The 18,598-nt window shown below is 41.6% G+C and overlaps 1 protein-coding gene across 1 annotated transcript in view; it reads left to right on the plus strand.

The window, feature by feature from the left end:
* Positions 1 to 13,557, plus strand: part of EDEM2 (ER degradation enhancer, mannosidase alpha-like 2) — a 32,686-nt gene extending 19,129 nt beyond the window's left edge. The window contains exons 7-11 of the mRNA XM_005879771.2: positions 1,942 to 2,083; positions 4,060 to 4,184; positions 8,277 to 8,421; positions 10,826 to 10,947; positions 12,989 to 13,557. Of these exons, the coding sequence (XP_005879833.1) occupies positions 1,942 to 2,083; positions 4,060 to 4,184; positions 8,277 to 8,421; positions 10,826 to 10,947; positions 12,989 to 13,489 (1,035 nt within the window). The 3' untranslated portion in view covers positions 13,490 to 13,557. The remainder of the gene's footprint in view (positions 1 to 1,941; positions 2,084 to 4,059; positions 4,185 to 8,276; positions 8,422 to 10,825; positions 10,948 to 12,988) is intronic.
* Positions 13,558 to 18,598: the final 5,041 nt, after the last annotated feature.

Here is an 18,598-nt window from a genome sequence, read left to right on the forward strand (position 1 = left end):
GTGTCACATATAGAAATTTTTTGCTATTTGCAACCATAGTAAAACAAAGATTTATATTTTTGATATTTATTTTATATATTTAAATGCCATTTAACAAAGAAAAATCAACCCAAAAAATGAGTTCGCGTGTCACCACTGACACACGTGTCATAGGTTCGCCATCACTGACTCAGGCTCATGACACTGAAAGTAGACCAAGCATCCAATTCATATTCTGGCACAGAGGGAAAGAGAGCATGAGAGAACAAACTCTATGGGGAAAAGGGGCTGTGTGTTAAGCAATGACTTTTTGAATTTCTCCAATTGCTAAGGAGTGGGTTATATGCTTTATGCCCCTGACTCATTTGGTGACCTTAGATTGTCAGGTCTGAGAGATTATGAATGGTCATTCCATGAAAAAATGATTACCAGTCAATTAAGTTTGGGAATTCTATATATAGTATTTTTTTTTTTTGGAGAGTCATAATGAACATGAGCAGGTTAAAGGTTATTAAATCCTATGATAAATAAATCTATTAACTTTGCTTAACTCAACATTTACCAAACCATATGACCCCAGAGCTTCCCTTTCCTGTCTAATACCTATTAACCCATGGAAACTTAACACACTTGGGCCAGTTGATCTCTAAAGTCGGTTTCAGCTCCTAAACTGGATAATCCAGTGAAACTTACAGTAATTGAGCCAAAGCTGTCCAGGAAATAGCATTAGCTTTAGTCAGAACTTGGTTTGAGCCCAGACCTTGCTTCATCAAAACTGTGTGACCCTGAGCAAGTCACTCAACCTATCTGATCCTCAGTTGCTCCAGTAGTGATGATGATGTATTAATATCTCCTTTGCTGAATTGTTGTAACTTATAAAGACTATTGACTGAAAGTGATTCAGGTAGAGGCACATTTTTATGCAAAGACTAGTTCTAAGTCAGCTTGAAAAGTGAAACTTGCCCAGCCAGCATGGCTCAGTGGTTGAGCGTCAATCTATGAAACAGGAGGTCATAGTTCGATTCCCAGTCAGGGCACATGCTCGGGTTGTGGGCTTGATCCCCAGTGGAGGGATGCAAGAGGCAGCCGGTCAATGATTCTCTCTCATCATTGATGTTTCTGTCTCTCTTTCCTTTTCCCTTCCTCTCTGACATCAATAAAAATATATTTTTTAAAAAAAGAAATATGATTTTAAAAAGAAAAATAATTTATATTTTATTTTAAAATGGTTTTACGAGTCACATGGTGTACAAGTCAAAGGATACAAAAAAGGTACCCAGTGATATCTGTGAAGTGTCCTCTGAATCCTGCCCCTTTCCTCTCCTTACAAGCAACCACTCTACCGGTTTCTTGGTTGTATTCTCTCTCACATTGATGTTTCTGTCTCTCTTTCCTTTTCCCTTCCTCTCTGAAATCAATAAAAAATATATATTTTTAAAAAGAAATATGATTTAAAAAAGAAAAATAATTTATATTTTATTTTAAAATGGTTTTACAAGTCACATGGTGTACAAGTCAAAGGATACAAAAAAGGTACCCAGTGATATCTGTGAAGTGTCCTCTGAATCCTGCCCCTTTCCTCTCCTTACAAGCAACCACTCTACCGGTTTCTTGGTTGTACTCCCTGAGTTGACTTATGGAAATATGTAAAGTATGTCTTGTGTATTTAGACACTGTAATCACATGCAGAGTTCTGATAAATCTGAGACAGATTGTGGGAACAGCAAGTTCTTATCTCCCACCTCACACTCACTCTAGATAGGGCATAAACCTCCAAATCATTGTTCTTTTTCATTGTGGATATTAAGTCCTCATAAATATGCATGACATGCACCTCCACTGTACAGATATGGAGGAAAGCTGGCCATGGTCCAGCCTTGCATCTCACTAGGCAGTAAGGGGTGTGGGGAGATGCTTGTTTTGTTTTGGCCCCTCTCTTGGTACTATCTTCCTCTCTCCTAGGTTGGCAACCACATCGACGTGCTCACTGGCAAGTGGGTGGCCCAGGACGCAGGCATCGGGGCTGGTGTGGACTCCTACTTTGAGTACCTGGTGAAAGGAGCCATCCTGCTGCAGGATAAGAAGCTCATGGCTATGTTCCTAGGTAAAGGCAGGATAAGGGGGCTTTCCCCATGATTGTTCCTATTGACATGTGGTTTATTTATAAACCTTCAGTTGCTCCCAAGTGCCTAGAGAATCAGTCCTGAATACCTGAGTCTGCATTCAAAGCCGTCATGGACGTGCACTGTCCACGCGATGCCCACTACACCTCTTGTCACCGTCTTGCCCAGAGCCAGCTGAACCGTACTGCGTTCTCTGTGTATGGCCCTGGAGATCTTATTTCTTGGCCATTGCACATGTGTTTCCTTTGCCTGGAATACCTTTTTTCCTGTCTTCATGTGCCAAAGTTCTAGTTACCCTTCAAGGCCCAGCTTAAATGTCACCTTGCCAAGAAGTAGCTTAATCCTTCCTCAGAATTTATGGCTTTCAGCCTCTCTCTTACAGTCACCTGTCATCCACAGTTCCAGCATCCATGCCATATTCATCTTTGTATTTCCCACAATGCTCTGCATGAGGTAGGGCATAGATTAATGCCTGTTGAATATAAACATTTTACCCTCCAGGCTAATAATGATATTGAGGAATTGTTGGACACCTAATAATTGTTACTATAGCTACCATTAATTTGTTCAGCAAATATTTGAGTACCATTGATGTGTCAAGCACTGTGCCAAGCACTGAACATAGACTATTTTATTTATTCCTTACAACACTATTTGAGATTCTTATTTATTTGCATGTGTATTTGATGCTTCATTCATTCAGATAGTATTATGCATATTTATTATGACTATCACTTTTTTCCTTCTTCATGTGCCAAAGTTCTAGTTACCCTTCAAGGCCCAGCTTAAATGTCACCTTGCCAAGAAGTAGCTTAAGCCTTCCTCAGAATTTATGGCCTTCAGCCTCTCTCTTACAGTCAACTGTCATCCAGTTCCAGCATCCGTGCCATATTCATCTTTGCATTTCCCACAATGATTTGCATGAGGTAGGGCATAGATTAATGCCTGTTGAATACAAACATTTTACCCTCCGGGCTCTTAGACACTAATAATAATGACATTGAGGAATTGTTGGACACCTAATAATTGTTACTATAGCTACCATTAATTTGTTCAGCAAATATTTGAGTACCATTGATGTGTCAAGCACTGTGCCAAGCACTGAACATAGACTATTTTATTTATTCCTTACAACACTATTTGAGATTCTTATTTATTTGCATGTGTATTTGATGCTTCATTCAGATAGTATTATGCATATTTATTATGACTATCACCCTGGCCGATGTGGCTCAATTGGTTGAGTGTTGTCCCATGCACTAAAAGGTTGCCAATTCAATTCCTGATCAGGGCACATACTCAGGTGTTGGGTTCGATTCCTGGTCGGGTGCCTGTGGGAGGCAATTGATTGATGTTTCTCTCTTACATCAATGTTTCTCTTTTTTTCTCTCTCCCTCTGTGTTCCTCTCTCTCTCTTTAATATATATCAATATCAATATTATATACTATCTTAGTGTTGGGGATTCTGAAACCAATAAAAAAAAAAGTCCTGGCCCTCATGGATTTACAATTTAGGGGGAGGTATTAGTTAAAGTTCCCAGTAGAATGTAAGCTCCCTGAGGGCTGAGAGCTTTCTTAGTCTTGTTTGCCAGCTCTGGGTTCCTGGCATATAGAAGGTGCTCAGTAAATATTGTTGGATGAATAACTGACTGAACAACCCTATGAGATATATAACATTACTCTCCCTACTTTACAGACAATGAACCTGAGGCTTAAGAGGGAAAAACTTGCCTAAAGTCACAGCTAGCAAGTGGTAAAGCTGGAGCTAAAATTTGAGCCTGGAAGTTTGACTCTAGACTCCATGCTTCTTCCTCTCTGCCTCATTACATCCTAGCCTGCTTTGAGGCTAGACCATCATATATAATTCTTCAAAAGTTTAAGTCCATGCTTCTGTTGCCAAGGGCTGCCTGTTGTCTCCCTAATCACTGACATGTCCATTATTCCATCTCCACTGCAGAATACAACAAAGCCATTCGGAATTATACCCGCTTTGATGACTGGTACCTGTGGGTGCAGATGTACAAGGGGACTGTGTCCATGCCAGTCTTCCAGTCCTTGGAGGCCTACTGGCCTGGTCTTCAGGTAGGAATGATCAGAGAGGGTGGTCATTTTCCTATGGAACTGGCAAAGCAAGCTCATGCTGATGTAAAAGTCAAAGAAGATAGTTTAGTTGCTTGAGTACTTTTTTTGGAGGGATGGCTTGGGAATGGAAGAGAGATTTAAGATTCTGTCTCACTAAATTTTCCAAGGGGAGCTTTAAGGTTTCAGGAACCTAACTTCCAGTTTGCTATGGATTGTTGTTAATATAAGGTAGAGAGTGTCTTTCCAGGCTGGGCAGTAACAGACATTGGCCACAGCTGTTTCTCCACTGGACATTTCTGTCAAACCTCCTCATTCTTGACAGCGGGCCTGAGAAAGGGCGTGAAAACAGCTGGGACTGCTGTGTCTGACATCATTTTGTTTTTCTATTACACAGTCTGAGACTTGTAGCTGGAAGGGATTTTTAAAAAAATATATTTTATTGATTTTTTACAGAGAGGAAGGGAGAGGGATAGAAAGTTAGAAACATCGATCAGCTGCCTCCTGCACACCTCCCACTGGGGATGTGCCCAAAACCAAGGTACATACCCTTGACGGAATCAAACCTGGGACCTTTCAGTCCGCAGGCTGACGCTCTATCTACTGAGCCAAACAGGTCACAGCTGTAGCTGGAAGGGATTTTAGAGCCCATCTAATCAAACCCCTAGGTGTACCAAAATATTTTTATAAATTAGTGTGTGTTTTTTTTAATTTAAAGAAAAGGTAATAACATGGATGTAGTGGTAAATTTGAAAAGTGCAATAGGGAATACCTTGTAAAGTAAGTCTTAAGCACCCACCTTCAGACTCTTTCCCTAATCCAGCCCCTATTATCTGTGTTCTGTATATCTTTCCAAAAATCCATATCCATAAATATATGAATATTTATATCCCTCTTTTTTCTTTCTATATATAGGACATATACATATTCTTTTTTCACTGATTATATCTTAGAGATCATCCTTTATTGATATCACATATTTAGTTTTACCTTTTTTTGCTATTGTTGTTAATCCTCACCCAATGATATTTTTCCCCATTGATATTTAGAGAGAGGGGAAGGGAGAGAAACATCAATGTGAGAGAGACACATCAATTGGTTGCCCCAAAACCTGCAATCCAGGCATGTCCCCTTGACCGGGAATCAAACCCTCAACCTTTTGGTGTGTGTGCTGATGCTCCAAACAGTGTGCCATTACGGCCAAGGCTAGTTTTACCTTTTTGAAACAGCTGCATGTATTCCATTGAATAGGGAGACTGTAATTTATTTAACTAGTCCCCCATTATGTACTTTTAGCCAGCCCTCTTATTAAACAGATAGGGTAACAGGCTCAGAGAGAACTTATCTATATATATAAAAGACTAATATGCAAAGTGTCCCCTCGGGAGTTTGACCAGGAGATCGGGAATTCGATTGCTCGCTATGACATGTGCTGACCGTCAGGGGGCGGCACAGAATGAAGGAAGGCCCTGGCTAGCAGCCAGGGAAGGAAGGCCCCGATCAGCAGCCAGGGAAGGAAGGCCCCGATCAGCTCTGATCGCCGGCCAGGCCTAGGGACCCTACCCATGCATTAATTTTGTGCATCGGGCCTCTAGTTGATAATATTAAATATTGGCCAGTTCTCTTAGGATCCTCAAATTTTATTGCTTAAGTGCCCCTCTAGAAGAATTTTGAAAAACTAAAGTGCCCCTTGGATATTTGTTATCTTACGTGTTTGAATAGTTGTATACCATCCATTCCCTTTTCTCCTTGAACTCATATTTCCACTCTAGGCCCCAACAGAATTTAATCCTAATTATTATAGTTTATGCTGAAAAATTTTATTGATACTCTATCCTATGTCTCTGTAACAAAATTTGAATATAGTACATAGAAATTAAAAACATTAAAAAATTCCCTGTGACCATAGGCTCTGAGTATTCAATTTGTTTTCTTCTGGATTTAGTTATTATTAATTTATAAATGATTAGAACATCATTAATAGCTTACAATATTTTAATAAATAATTATAAAACCTAAAAGCAATTTTGTTGGAAAGGTATTTCTTAATGAGTTGTGGGGGCTCTCTTATTTTTAAGTAGTACATAATATGTATGAAAAAATGATTTATGTGTCAGGCGCTTTACTCAGAATCATCACAACATACTGAGCTAAGTATTGATTCACAAATGAAGAAAGGAGACTTAGAGATGTTAAATTTGTTCATTCGCTTACTTAGCAAATATTTGAATACCTTCTGTGTTCCAGGCCCTGCTGCCCTCATGAAGTTTATGGGGGCGAGACACAAAGAAAAACTTAAAACAGATACATAGATAAAATAATAAAACTGCAAATGAAGGAAACAAATTAGAGGCTAAAATAGAATATTGAATGGGGACCAACTTTAGACAAGAAAGCTTCTCAGATGTGATGATATTAAAGTCTATACTTGAAGAATTAGGCACGGGAAATGATGTTTCAGGGGGAGGAAATATCTTGTGTGAAGGTCCTGAGGCAGGAAAGAGTTGGGTGTTTATCAGAAACAAAGAAAAGCAATGTGGCCATAGTCCAGGGAAGGAAAAGATCAATGGATGGAAGGTCAGCAGTGACCAGATTGTGTAGGGCCTTGAGGACCACGGTGAGTCATCTCAGTTCTATGCTGCTCCTGTAGGAAGCCCTGAGGTCTGGAGTGTGTAGTAAGACAGTTACTCTGGCTGTCTTGGGGACAGTGGGTTGGAGAGGGCAAGAGGACAAGTGGTGGGAGGGGGCTTTTGAGGTCATCACAGTCTGGTCTGCTAGTGACCAGACCAAGTGGTGGCTCTAGAGATAAAGAGAAAAATCTTGATGTTTTGGGAGATGGAATTGACAAGAATTGCTGATGGAATGGATGTGGGGTGGGGATGAGGAGGAGTCAAGGTCAACCACCAGGTTTCTGGCTGGAGTAACTCAGTAGACGCTGGTACCATTAACTAGAAAGAAAAGAGGCAGGAGTAGGAAGACAACTTTGTGGAAAAGTGAGGGAACCAAGAATCTTGCTTGGGAAAAGTCAAGTTTGTCCTATCCCTGAGATATCCAGTGGAGATGTCAAGAAGGTCAGCTGGCCTACTCAGCATGACTCAGTGGTTGAGCATCGATCTCTGAACCAGCAGGTCATGGTTCAATTCCCAGTCAGGGCATAGGCCTGGGTTTTGGGCTTGATCCCCAGTGTGGGCCGTGCAGGAAGCAGTCAATCAATGATTTTTCTCTCATCATTGATGTTTCTATTTCTCTCCCCCTCTCCTTTCCTCTCTGAAATCAATTAAATATATATATATAAATTTCAAAAACTGCATATTTAGAAAGGTCAGCTGTTTCCCTGTGAGCTTATGTGAATATTAATATCTACTTAGTAACAGATAGTAAAATTACAAATGCATATGTTCCCTGATCCAGCAATCCTAATTCTGGAAGTTTATCTTACAGATACACTTTGCATATGTTTGAGGTGACATATGTTCAAAGTTATTTATTGCAACATTGATAGAGCAAAATATTATAACCAAGCCAATGGCCTATTCATAAGGAGCTAATTAAATTATGGTCCAAGCAATGGAATTCTATGCAATAGGAAGAGGGAGCTTTTATGTAGAAAAGATCAAGATATGTTAAATGAATAAAGGGAACTGCAGAACAGTCTAATTAATCAGCTATATTAAATGTGGGGGAAATAATATGTACTCATACATATTTGCTTATGTTTACAAACTAATACAAAACGGTTATATGCTGGGGTATAGGGTGGGACTGAGACTTTTTCCTATTCTTAAGATTTTGAACCGAATAGCTGACTTACCTATTTAAAAACTGTTAGAGTCCAGCATTGAGTTAGCACGTACTGGCAGTCAGGGACTTTGTGTACAACCTCTGTCCCTCCCCACAATGTATGAGATATATTACATTTTATATCTTATAGATTAAGCTCAGAGAAGGTAAGTATCTGGTTGGAGTGAGTAAATGGCCAGCCCAGGGTTTGATTGCAGGCCTTTTTAGCTCTAAAGCTTTTACTTTTCTTTTCCCTGAGGTTGTGGGGTTTTATACCTGGTGGCTGTCTGCCTGACAACCAGTTCTCTCCTACAGAGCCTCATCGGGGACATTGACAATGCCATGAGGACCTTCCTTAACTACTACACTGTGTGGAAGCAGTTTGGGGGGCTCCCAGAATTCTACAACATTCCTCAGGGATACACAGTGGAGAAGCGAGAGGGTTACCCACTTCGGCCAGGTAAGCAGCATCTCTGGCCATTGGGTTTGGCTCTCAGGACCCCATATCCTCATGTCTTTAGAAGTTAACATGCCTCACAAGTGTTCACAAGTCCATTTCCCCCTCAGAGCCCCCCATCTGACTCTTCCAGTGGCTCTGGGTGGTTTTCTTGCTAGGAATTATTTATCCTCATCTTTTTGCATAGAAGACTGAGGCCTGGGGGTTTGAAATGGATTGCCCAAGGCTGTAAGTATAGGAGCTAGGACTGGAATCCAGGTCTCCTAACTAAATCTTAGTGATCTTTCAAACTGGAGCAAGTGAGTGAGATGGGAAAAGCCAGGTTGACTCCTTTTGAGTTCCTGCCATCAAGATTTCAGAAGTGTAGGCAAACTTCCCAAGTCAGTGGGTCAGATACACTATGCTTCCATAGTAAGAAATGGGATGGACTTTAGGTAGGAATGAATCATCTGGGTTCTTCCACCTCCTCACTTACAGCTCAGAAATCAAGATGAAGCAGAGAAGGAAGGGACTGCACACTAGATAAAACTCGTAAGTTCCTGTCCAGCTCTGATTCTCTGAGTCACTGCAGGAAAATTCAACGTCATGAGGAGGAAAAGGGAATGGGGGACAGAGGAATGAAGCTTAGTCAGCACACATAGTCATCCCCACCCCAGAATAGGTTACCCTACTACTGTCCTAGACTTCACACACCTTCCCCCTTGAATGCCTTTTAGCCGTGGGACAGGCCTTCTAGTGACTTCTGCCCATTCTGGCATTCTCTACGCCATTGGGATTGTTATGGGAATTGTGGAGAGGGAACAGAAGAGGGAGTAAAACAGCCGGTGGGAAGAGCAAATTGGCCGCTTTGACTCCATAGAACAGTGGTTCTCAACCTTCTGGCCGTTTAAATGCAGTTCCTCATGTTGTGACCCAACCATAAAATTATTTTCGTTGCTACTTCATAACTGTAATGTTGCTACTGTTATGAATCGTAATGTAAAATCTGATATGCAGGATGGTCTTAGGCGACCCCTGTGAAAGGGTCGTTTGACTGCCAAAGGGGTCGCGACCCACAGGTTGAGAACCGCTGTTCTAGAGAGTTGGCTGCATATACAGGAAATTAAAGCAATTACTAGCAAATGTAGGCCCATGTGTGAGGAAGAGAAAACCATTGGCTGGCCTGGGAGCACTGACCCAGCCAGCTGCTAGAAACAGACGGGAGGACTTCCCAGAACAGCACTGGTTTCTTTCCTTAAACACACATAGTGTGTTCACCTACCAGTGGACACAGTCTGTCGTAAAATGAGCAATTAGATTAGCAATTGTCCAGAGGCCTTTGGGGTACAGGAGGGAAAAGGAGGAGAAAACTGGGGAGATAGGCAGAGATCTTTTCTCTGAAAAAAAGAAAAAGAAAAGAAATAGAGTTTGTAGTAATAAATCAAAAGAGAGGAAAGTGCTGATCAAGGAGGAAACGGAAGGGCATAATCAGGAAGAGAGGTTGGTATAGGAAGGAGAGAGTTCTTTCCTCTCTGAGAAAAGGCAGGTAAAGAAGTAGAACAATCTACCAAACGGTAGTTTCCACCCACTGGGGCCACCCTAGAAGTCATTTCCATAATAGCTCTCCAGATATTTGAAAGCAATAAGCACATTTTCCTGGGTTTTCTTTCCTTCAGAATAAATATTCTCATTTGGACCAACTCCTCTTGGTTAATAATTATCTTCAGATGGGGCCCATGTGTGAACATCAAATTCCAGTTGTATAGACTAGGGCAAGACTGTTGCCTTGTTCTGAGCATGTGAACTGATGGCTGCATCCTCACTAGGATTGAAGATTGGCTCTTGAATATGTTGGCCTTTGTGTTTTATTCCATCCCATCTCAGAAAGGGCCTTATAATGATAAGCCCATACTCTTTAGGTTTTAGGATTAGGTTGGGGTATGAGTGACAGAAAAAACAAACAAACGCGTAGTAGCTTCATTAAGATAGAAATATTTCTCTTTCATGTTCTGGCCTTATCTATGGCTCTCTATGGTATCAGGAGCCCTAACCCCACACCTGGCTGCTGGGAATGGTTGTTAGTCTTGGCAGCCATGTACTTGGCAGAAATTAGGGATTCTATTACTAAGGAAGGCGCCACAGATACTAAGTAAGGGAACAGACACTGGGAGAGAGGCAGCTGTCTCTGCTACTTCCTCTGTCCCGGAGACTGGCTGCCTGTTTCTTCCTTTGTCTGGTCTCCACTAAGCTTCAGGCTTTTGGGCCAATAGGCTCTGAAAACTCAGCATTGAGTGAGTTCTCCCATGTTCCTCCTAGTGGGGGCCCTCTAGACAAGGTATGGAGGGGACAAGTCTCTCACTACCCTACGTGGGCTCGAACCTTCCTTGATCAGCCACTGGCTAAGGAGGGTTTGCATCGGATTTTGCAGAACTCATTGAGAGCGCCATGTACCTCTACCGTGCTACGGGGGATCCCACCCTCTTAGAACTTGGAAGAGATGCTGTGGAGTCCATTGAAAAAATCAGCAAGGTGGAATGTGGATTTGCAACAGTAAGTGTTTTCATGGTTTCAAGAATTGGGAAATGTCTCCCTGCTATTAAAGAGCCTCTTTAAGGGTGGAACATTGGGAGTTCTGGAATATTAGCACTGGAAAGGGGCCTTAGAGATGTACATGGAGATGTCCTTTATCTTATGGAGGGGGAGACTGAGGAACAGAAGCTCAGAGCCTTGCTAAAGGTCACATAGTTAGTAGAAGTGGAACTAGTATTAGTTCCTGGAGTCTTGACTCCATGACCTTGGCATTCTATCTGTATCAGAGATTCTTTAGCTATTGGAATAGGCTTGCAAGGGTGAGTTTTGTGAAAGGTCTATAAAATGGATTCTAGAAGGGAAATTCAGAGGCCTGTAGCCTTATATTTAAGCCTGGGGATCCTTAATGAAACAGCCTTACTAGTCTCACAGATATTTATTGAATGTCTTTTCATGGGCCAGGCACTGTGCTAGGCTGAGGATTATAGTGAAAAAGAAAGACCAAGCCCTGGACCAACATTTTATAGGGAAAACCATGAATGAGTATCTGGGAGACAGAAAGAAGGCCAGTGTGGCTGGACTGAAGTGAGCAAGGAAGAAAGTGGGAGGAGGTCGTGTCCCAGAGGTAGGCAGGGCCTGGATCACGATGGGCTTTGTATAAGCCACGGGAGGAGTTCGGCTTTTGTTCTGCCTGCAATGGAAAGCCTTGGTAGAATTTACTGCACAGCAGTGACTTAATCCGATGTTATTTTAGAAAGATCACTGTGGAGAATGCATTGAAAGGGTCAAGAGTGAGAGCCATGTCACATCCTTAGAGGACCCAGCAGGCAAGATGTAAATAGTCATGACAGATATTTGAAAACCAGATGTGTAAGAAAATAGTCTGGAAGAAAACTCACCAAAAAGCCTACAGATGTTTTGTTTTTTGTTTTTTTAGGGTAAGGGATTAAAAACAAAACAAAAAAACACTCTTTTCAAAATTATATGTGATTATATTCTATAAGTAGAACATAAATACATATGTTTAAAAACAAGACATATATATTTAGGGTGGAAGTAAAGCAATGGATATGTTTTAGTTTCCAATATGTTGTATCGTGTGAAAAGCCAAAGTGGATAAACCCACTGGGGCCTTTTAGGAATGCTCAACTTATTTCCATGAAAATGAAGCCCTTTGGAAGTCTTCCAAGGCGAATGATGTGAACAGGCATCTGACTCCTTGGCCTTTGTCAAATAGACAAGAGAATAATAATTCTTGGTACATTAAGTTCGTATTTTAGTTACATTTTTTTGTTTAAAAAATGTATTACGAATTCTGAGAAGCTAGAAATAAATGTTTGCAGCAAGTAAACTTACTCATCTATGGCATAAACTCAGTATGAAATTTTCTTTATAAGACTCCTAATTAGTTGTTTACAATAGCAAAAACCTGGTGGCCACTCTAATGCCATCAAGAAGATTAGCTAAGTAAATGATGCTATGTTTTTACAATGTCATTAAAGGGGATGATTAGATCTGTGTTTATAGTCACAAAAGGGTACGATAAAGGGAATAGGAATTGTCAGGTCAGGTAGGGATCAAGGAAGACCTTTCTGAAGAGGGAGCATTTGAGCGGAGACTGGGAAGAAGTGAGGGAGCAAGCTATGAGGATGTCTGAAGGAAGAGTACTCCAGACTGAAAGAACCTGGGTTGGGAGTGTGCTTGTTGGCTCACAGAACAGAAAGGCCTTGTGGCTGGACTTGCAAGAGCAAGGGACAGAGTGGTCAGGGAGGGAGGGGCCAGACCACCAAGGACCTGTTAGGCCCTGTCCTTTGGTTTTTAATCTCTGTGAAATGAGGGATCAACTGGAGGTTTTCTGTGGATGAGTGATAGTAAGACTTGTGATAGAAATATACTTTAGGGTAAGAATGGAAGCAGGAAGCCCAGTTGGAAGTTGTGGTAATAATTTGCCCAAAGGCCCTCAGCTGCTTAGTGGCAGGCCAGGAATTCCTAACGAGGTCCCCTGACCCTTTCTGCTACACTGGGATATTCTTCTGACTTGCTCTCCTCTCCCTCGCGGCAGATCAAAGATCTGCGAGACCACAAGCTTGACAACCGCATGGAGTCTTTCTTCCTGGCCGAGACTGTGAAATACCTCTACCTTCTGTTTGACCCAACCAACTTTATTCACAACAATGGCTCCACCTTCGATGCAGTGATCACCCCCTATGGGGAGTGCATCCTGGGGGCTGGGGGATACATCTTCAACACAGAAGCACACCCCATTGACCCTGCTGCTCTGCACTGTTGCCGGAGGCTGAAGGAAGAGCAGTGGGAAGTGGAGGGCTTGATGAAGGAATTCTACTCTCTCAAACAGGGTAGATCAAGATTTCAGAAAACAACGATAAGCTCAGGGCCATGGAAACCCCCAGCAGGGCCAGGAACATTCTCCTCAGCTGAAAACCATGATGGGGTAAGGGAGAAGAAGCCTACCAAGCAGCGAATCCCACTTCTCAGCTGCCCTAGTCAGCCCTTTACCTCGAAGTTGGCATTACTGGGACAGGTTTTTCTGGATTCCTCATAACCACTGGATGATTTTCTTGTTCTGTTTTTGAAACTAGACTAGAATAATAAATCTGCTTTTGACTATCACGTGTTTCTATTTTACATATTGGGTGGTTTCAGGAGATTTCATTCAAAGAAAGGGTTCATGACTAAAAAAAAATCTAGTTTATTTTTCTCATACAGTTGGAGAAACAATTAAACCGGAAGTCTCCTGGCTCCAAAGACCCCAGGGGTTGATAATTGAATCTCCTCTCCTTTCAAGGTTCCCCTTTTCTGGTATTGTTGGTGAGGGTGTTGTTATAAGTGTATTTTTATATTCGTTCTTGCCCCAACCTGTGCTTCTATCCTTTAGTCCTGCCATCTCTCCATCTATCCTTCTGTGCAACAGAGATTTACTGAGCACCGTGTGTGCCAGCCTCAACCCTACAGTTAAGCAGTGAACAAGGCAGAGAGTTTTTATTCTTATGGAAACTAAATTCTAGTGGAAATAAATAAATTAGTAAATATATAAAATACCATCATGATAAGTGCTATAAAGAAAATAGGATGCTGTGCTAGAAAATCATGGGCAGAGTTAATCCACCTTAGATAGGGTGGTTAAAGAAAGCCTCTGAGGAAGTGAGATTTTAAATCTTTAATTATAGAAAATTTACAATTAGCAAAAGTAGGGACAATAGGATAATAACCCCCATATACTAATCACCTGACTTCAAAGGCAGTCAGTTCATGGCCAACCTTATTTATACCCACACTAGGTCACTTAGAAGGAAACGTGTTTCAAATTAAAAAAAGATTTAAAATAGTTTTACTGCCCTAAAGATCCTCTGGGCTCTACCTGTTTATCCCCTTCTTCTCCCAATCCCTAGAAATCACTTATATTTTTACTATCCCCATAGTTTTGCCTTTTCCAGAGTATCATACAGTATGTAGCCTGTCAGAGTTCAGAATAATGATGGCAAAGATGCTCAACAGCATGAGAAAACATATAGTAACTATGAAGAATGACATAGCACTAATAAAGAACACAATGGAAGGAATACACAGCAGATGATGGGAATCCGAGGATCAGATCGGTGAATTAGAAGACAGTAGAAAAAAGATCATTCAATCAGAGAACAAAAAAGAAAAAAACAAAAAACAGGAGGACAGCTTAAGGGAGCTGTGGGACAACATGAAATGTAACAATATTTGCATAATAGGAGTGCCAGAAGGGGGAGAAAGTGAGCAAGGGATAGAGAACATGTTGGAAGAAATAATGGCAGAAAACATCCCTAACCTGGTGAAGGAAAGTCACACAAGTTCAAGAGGCACAGAGAGTCCCTAGCAAGGAGAACCCAAACAGGCCCACTCCTAGACACATCATAATTAAAATGCCAAAAATTAAAGACAAAGAGAGAATCTTAAAGCAGCAAGAGAAAAGCAAGTTGTTATCTACAAAGGAGTTCCTATAAGGCTTCCAGCTGATTTCTCATCAGAAACTACAGGCCAGTAGGGAATGGCATGAAGTAGTCAAAGTAATGAAAAGCAAGGATCTTCCCTGGCTGGTTTGGCTGAGTGGATAGAGCGTCGGCCTGTGGACTGAAGGGTCCCAGGTTCAATTCCGGTCAGGGGCACATGCCTGGGTTGTGGGCTTGATCCCCAATGTGGGGTGTGGAGAAGGCAGCCAATCGATGATAATCTCTCATCATTGATGTTTCTATCTCTCTCTCCCTTCCTCTCTGAAATCAATAAAAATATATTAAGAAAAAAAAAGAAAAGCAAGGATCTGAAACCAAGATGACTATATCCAGCAAGGCTATCATTCAAAAATAGATGGTTAAATAAAGAGCTTCCCAGACCAAAAAAAAAAAAAGGCTAAAGGGGTTTATCACAACCAAACCAGCACTGCAAGAAATGCTAAATGGACTGCTGTAATGGGAAGAAATATATATTGAGAGAAACATAGGCGTAAAGAATTAAAATGGGCCCTTGCCGGTTTGGCCCAGTGGATAGAGCATCGGCCTGCAGACTGAAGGGTCCCAGGTTCTATTCTGGTCAAGAGCACATACCCGGGTTGCAGGCTCAATCCCCAGCAGGGGGCGTGCAGGAGGCAGCTGATCAATGGTTCTCTCTCACCATTGATGTTTCTATTTCTCCCCCTGTCTTCCTCTCTGAAATTCATAAAAATATATTTTAAAAAGAATTAAAATGGCAATAATCAATAATAACCTTAAATGTAAATGGATTAAATGCTCCAATCAAAAGACACAGGATAGCTGAATGGATATGAAAACATGACCAAAATATATGCTGTCGGAGAGACCAAGATGGCGGCATAGGTAAACACCGGAGATTGCTGCCGCAAACAACCACTTCAAAAATACAACTAAAAGACGGAACGGACATCACCCAGAACCACAGGAAAGCTGGCTGAGGAGAGACTCTTCAACTAGAAGGAAAAATAACAGCACACCGAGGCTCAGAGGAGGCGCAGTGTGGAAAATACTCAGGTGCGGAGGTGCGCGCGCAAAGCGGGCTGGTGGCTGAGAGCGCGGTTGTCGTTTTCGGTCAGGGGGGAGTCTCAGACTCTGAGCTCCAGATACGGGCGAATCGCTGGGGACTCGGACCCAAACGGGAGAAGCGGGAGTGTCTGGCATCAGTTGGAAGGCAGCTTTCCCTCCGAGGTTTGCAGCGGTTCCGGGGGTTCTGAGAAGCAGAGCCTCTGGGAACAGGACTGAGGGCACCATAACGGCTCCCTCCGCCCGCCCTGTTGAGCCCGCCCCGCCCAAGCCCTGCGCAGAGCCATTTGCCGGATCGCCTCAGGCAAAGGCTAGATTAGCACCTCCCCAGAGGACAGAAGTTTTCCGCGGCAGACACAGCTGATTCACACAGCCAGTCGGCCTGGTGGTCAAATCCCTCTAGTATTAACTACAACAATCAAGGCTCAACTAGAACAAGACTGCGCACAAAGACCACTAGGGGGTGCACCAAGAAAGCATAAAAAATGCGGAGACAAAAAAACATGACAGAAATGGAGGATATAGAGCTAAAAATCGCAATTTTGAGGGCTTGCAAAAATGTGCTAGAAGCTGTCAATAAACTTGAGGAGAGAGTCACGAAAACTAATGAGACCCTCGATGCTATGATAAAGAACCAACTAGAAATTAAGCATACACGGACTGAAATAAAGAATATTATACAGACACCCAATAGCAGACCAGAGGAGCGCAAGAATCAAGCCAAAGATTTGAAATGCGAAGAAGCAAAAAACACCCAACCGGAAAAGCAAAATGAAAAAAGAATCCGAAAATACGAAGATAGTGTAAGGAGCCTCTGGGACAGCTTCAAGCGTACAAACATCAGAATAATTGGGGTGCCAGAAGATGAGAGACAGCAAGATATTGAAAACCTATTTGAAGAAATAATGGCAGAAAACTTCCCCCACCTGGTGAAAGAAATGGACTTACAGGTCCAAGAAGCGCAGAGAACCCCAAACAAAAGGAATCCAAAGAGGACCACACCAAGACACATCATAATTAAAATGCCAAGAGCAAAAGACAAAGAGAGAATCTTAAAAGCAGCAAGAGAAAGAGACTCAATTACCTACAAGGGAATACCCATACGACTGTCAGCTGATTTCTCAACAGAAACTTTGCAGGCCAGAAGGGAATGGCAAGAAATATTCAAAGTGATGAATACCAAGAACCTACAACCAAGAATACTTTATCCAGCAAAGCTATCATTCAGAATTGAAGGTCAGATAAAGAGCTTCACAGATAAGGAAAAGCTAAAGGAGTTCATCACCACTAAACCAGTATTATACGAAATGCTGAAAGGTATCCTTTAAGAAGAGGAAGAAGAAAAAGGTAAAGATACAAATTGTGAACAACAAACATGCATCTATCAACAAGTGAATCTAAGAACCAAGTGAATAAATAATCTGATGTACAGAATGAACTGGTGATTATAATGAATCAGGGACATAGAAAGGGAATGGACTGACTATTCTTGGGGGGGAAAGGGGAATGGGAGATGCGGGAAGAAACTGGACAAAAATCGTGCACCTATGGATGAGGACAGTGGATGGGGAGTGAGGGCCTATGGATGAGGACAGTGGGTGGGGAGTGAGGGCGGAGGGTGGGGCGGGAACTGGGAGGAGGGGAGTTATGGGGGGGGAAAAAAGAGGAACAAATGTAATCTGAACACTAAAGATTTAAAAAAAATATATATGCTGTCTACAAGAGACCCACCTCAGAACAAAAGACTCACACAGCATGAGAGTGAAGGCATGGTAAAAACAACATTTTCATGCAAATGGAAATGAAAAAAAAAAAAGCTGGGGTGGCAATACTCATATCTGATGAAATAGATTTCAAAATGAAGGCCATCACAAGGACAATAATGTCACTACATAATACTAAAGGGATCAATCCAACAAGAGGATATAACTCTGGTAAACATATATGCACCCAATATAGGAGCACCTAAATATATATTAAAAAGCTTCTGGAGGACTTAAAGGGAGAGATCGACAGCAATACAATCATAGTAGGGGACTTTAACACCCTTCTGACTTCACTGAACAAATCTTCCGGATAAAAAAATAACAAGGAGACAGTGACTCTAAAAGACACACTGGATCAGATGGATTTAATTGACATTTATAGAACATTTCACTCCATAGCTACAGAATATACATTCTTCTCAAGTGCACATGGATTCAATCCAATTCAATGCATTACAAAGTTAGACCACATGTTAGGATACAAAATAAATCTCTACAATTTCCAGAAGACTGAAATCATATCAAGCATCTTCTCAGATCACAATGGAATGAAATTAGAAATCAACTACAGTAAAAATACTCAAAAACATTCAAACACATGGAGGCTAAATAGCATGTTGTTAAACAACAAATAGGTTACCAATGAGATCAAGAAAGAAACCAAAATCTTCCTGGAAACATGAAAAAACACACAACAATCCCAAATTTCTGGAACACAGCAAAAGCAGTCCTGAGAGGGAAGTTCATAGCACTACAGGCCTACCTCAAAAAAACAAAAACAAAACAAGAAAAATTGATAATAAACTATCTAATCCTACACCTTAGAAAATTAGAAAGAGAACAATAAGAAAAGTCCAGAGTAAG

The sequence above is a fragment of the Myotis brandtii genome, unplaced genomic scaffold, assembly GCF_000412655.1.
Source record: "Myotis brandtii unplaced genomic scaffold, ASM41265v1 scaffold61, whole genome shotgun sequence".
In the NCBI taxonomy this organism is placed as follows: Eukaryota; Metazoa; Chordata; class Mammalia; order Chiroptera; family Vespertilionidae; genus Myotis; species Myotis brandtii.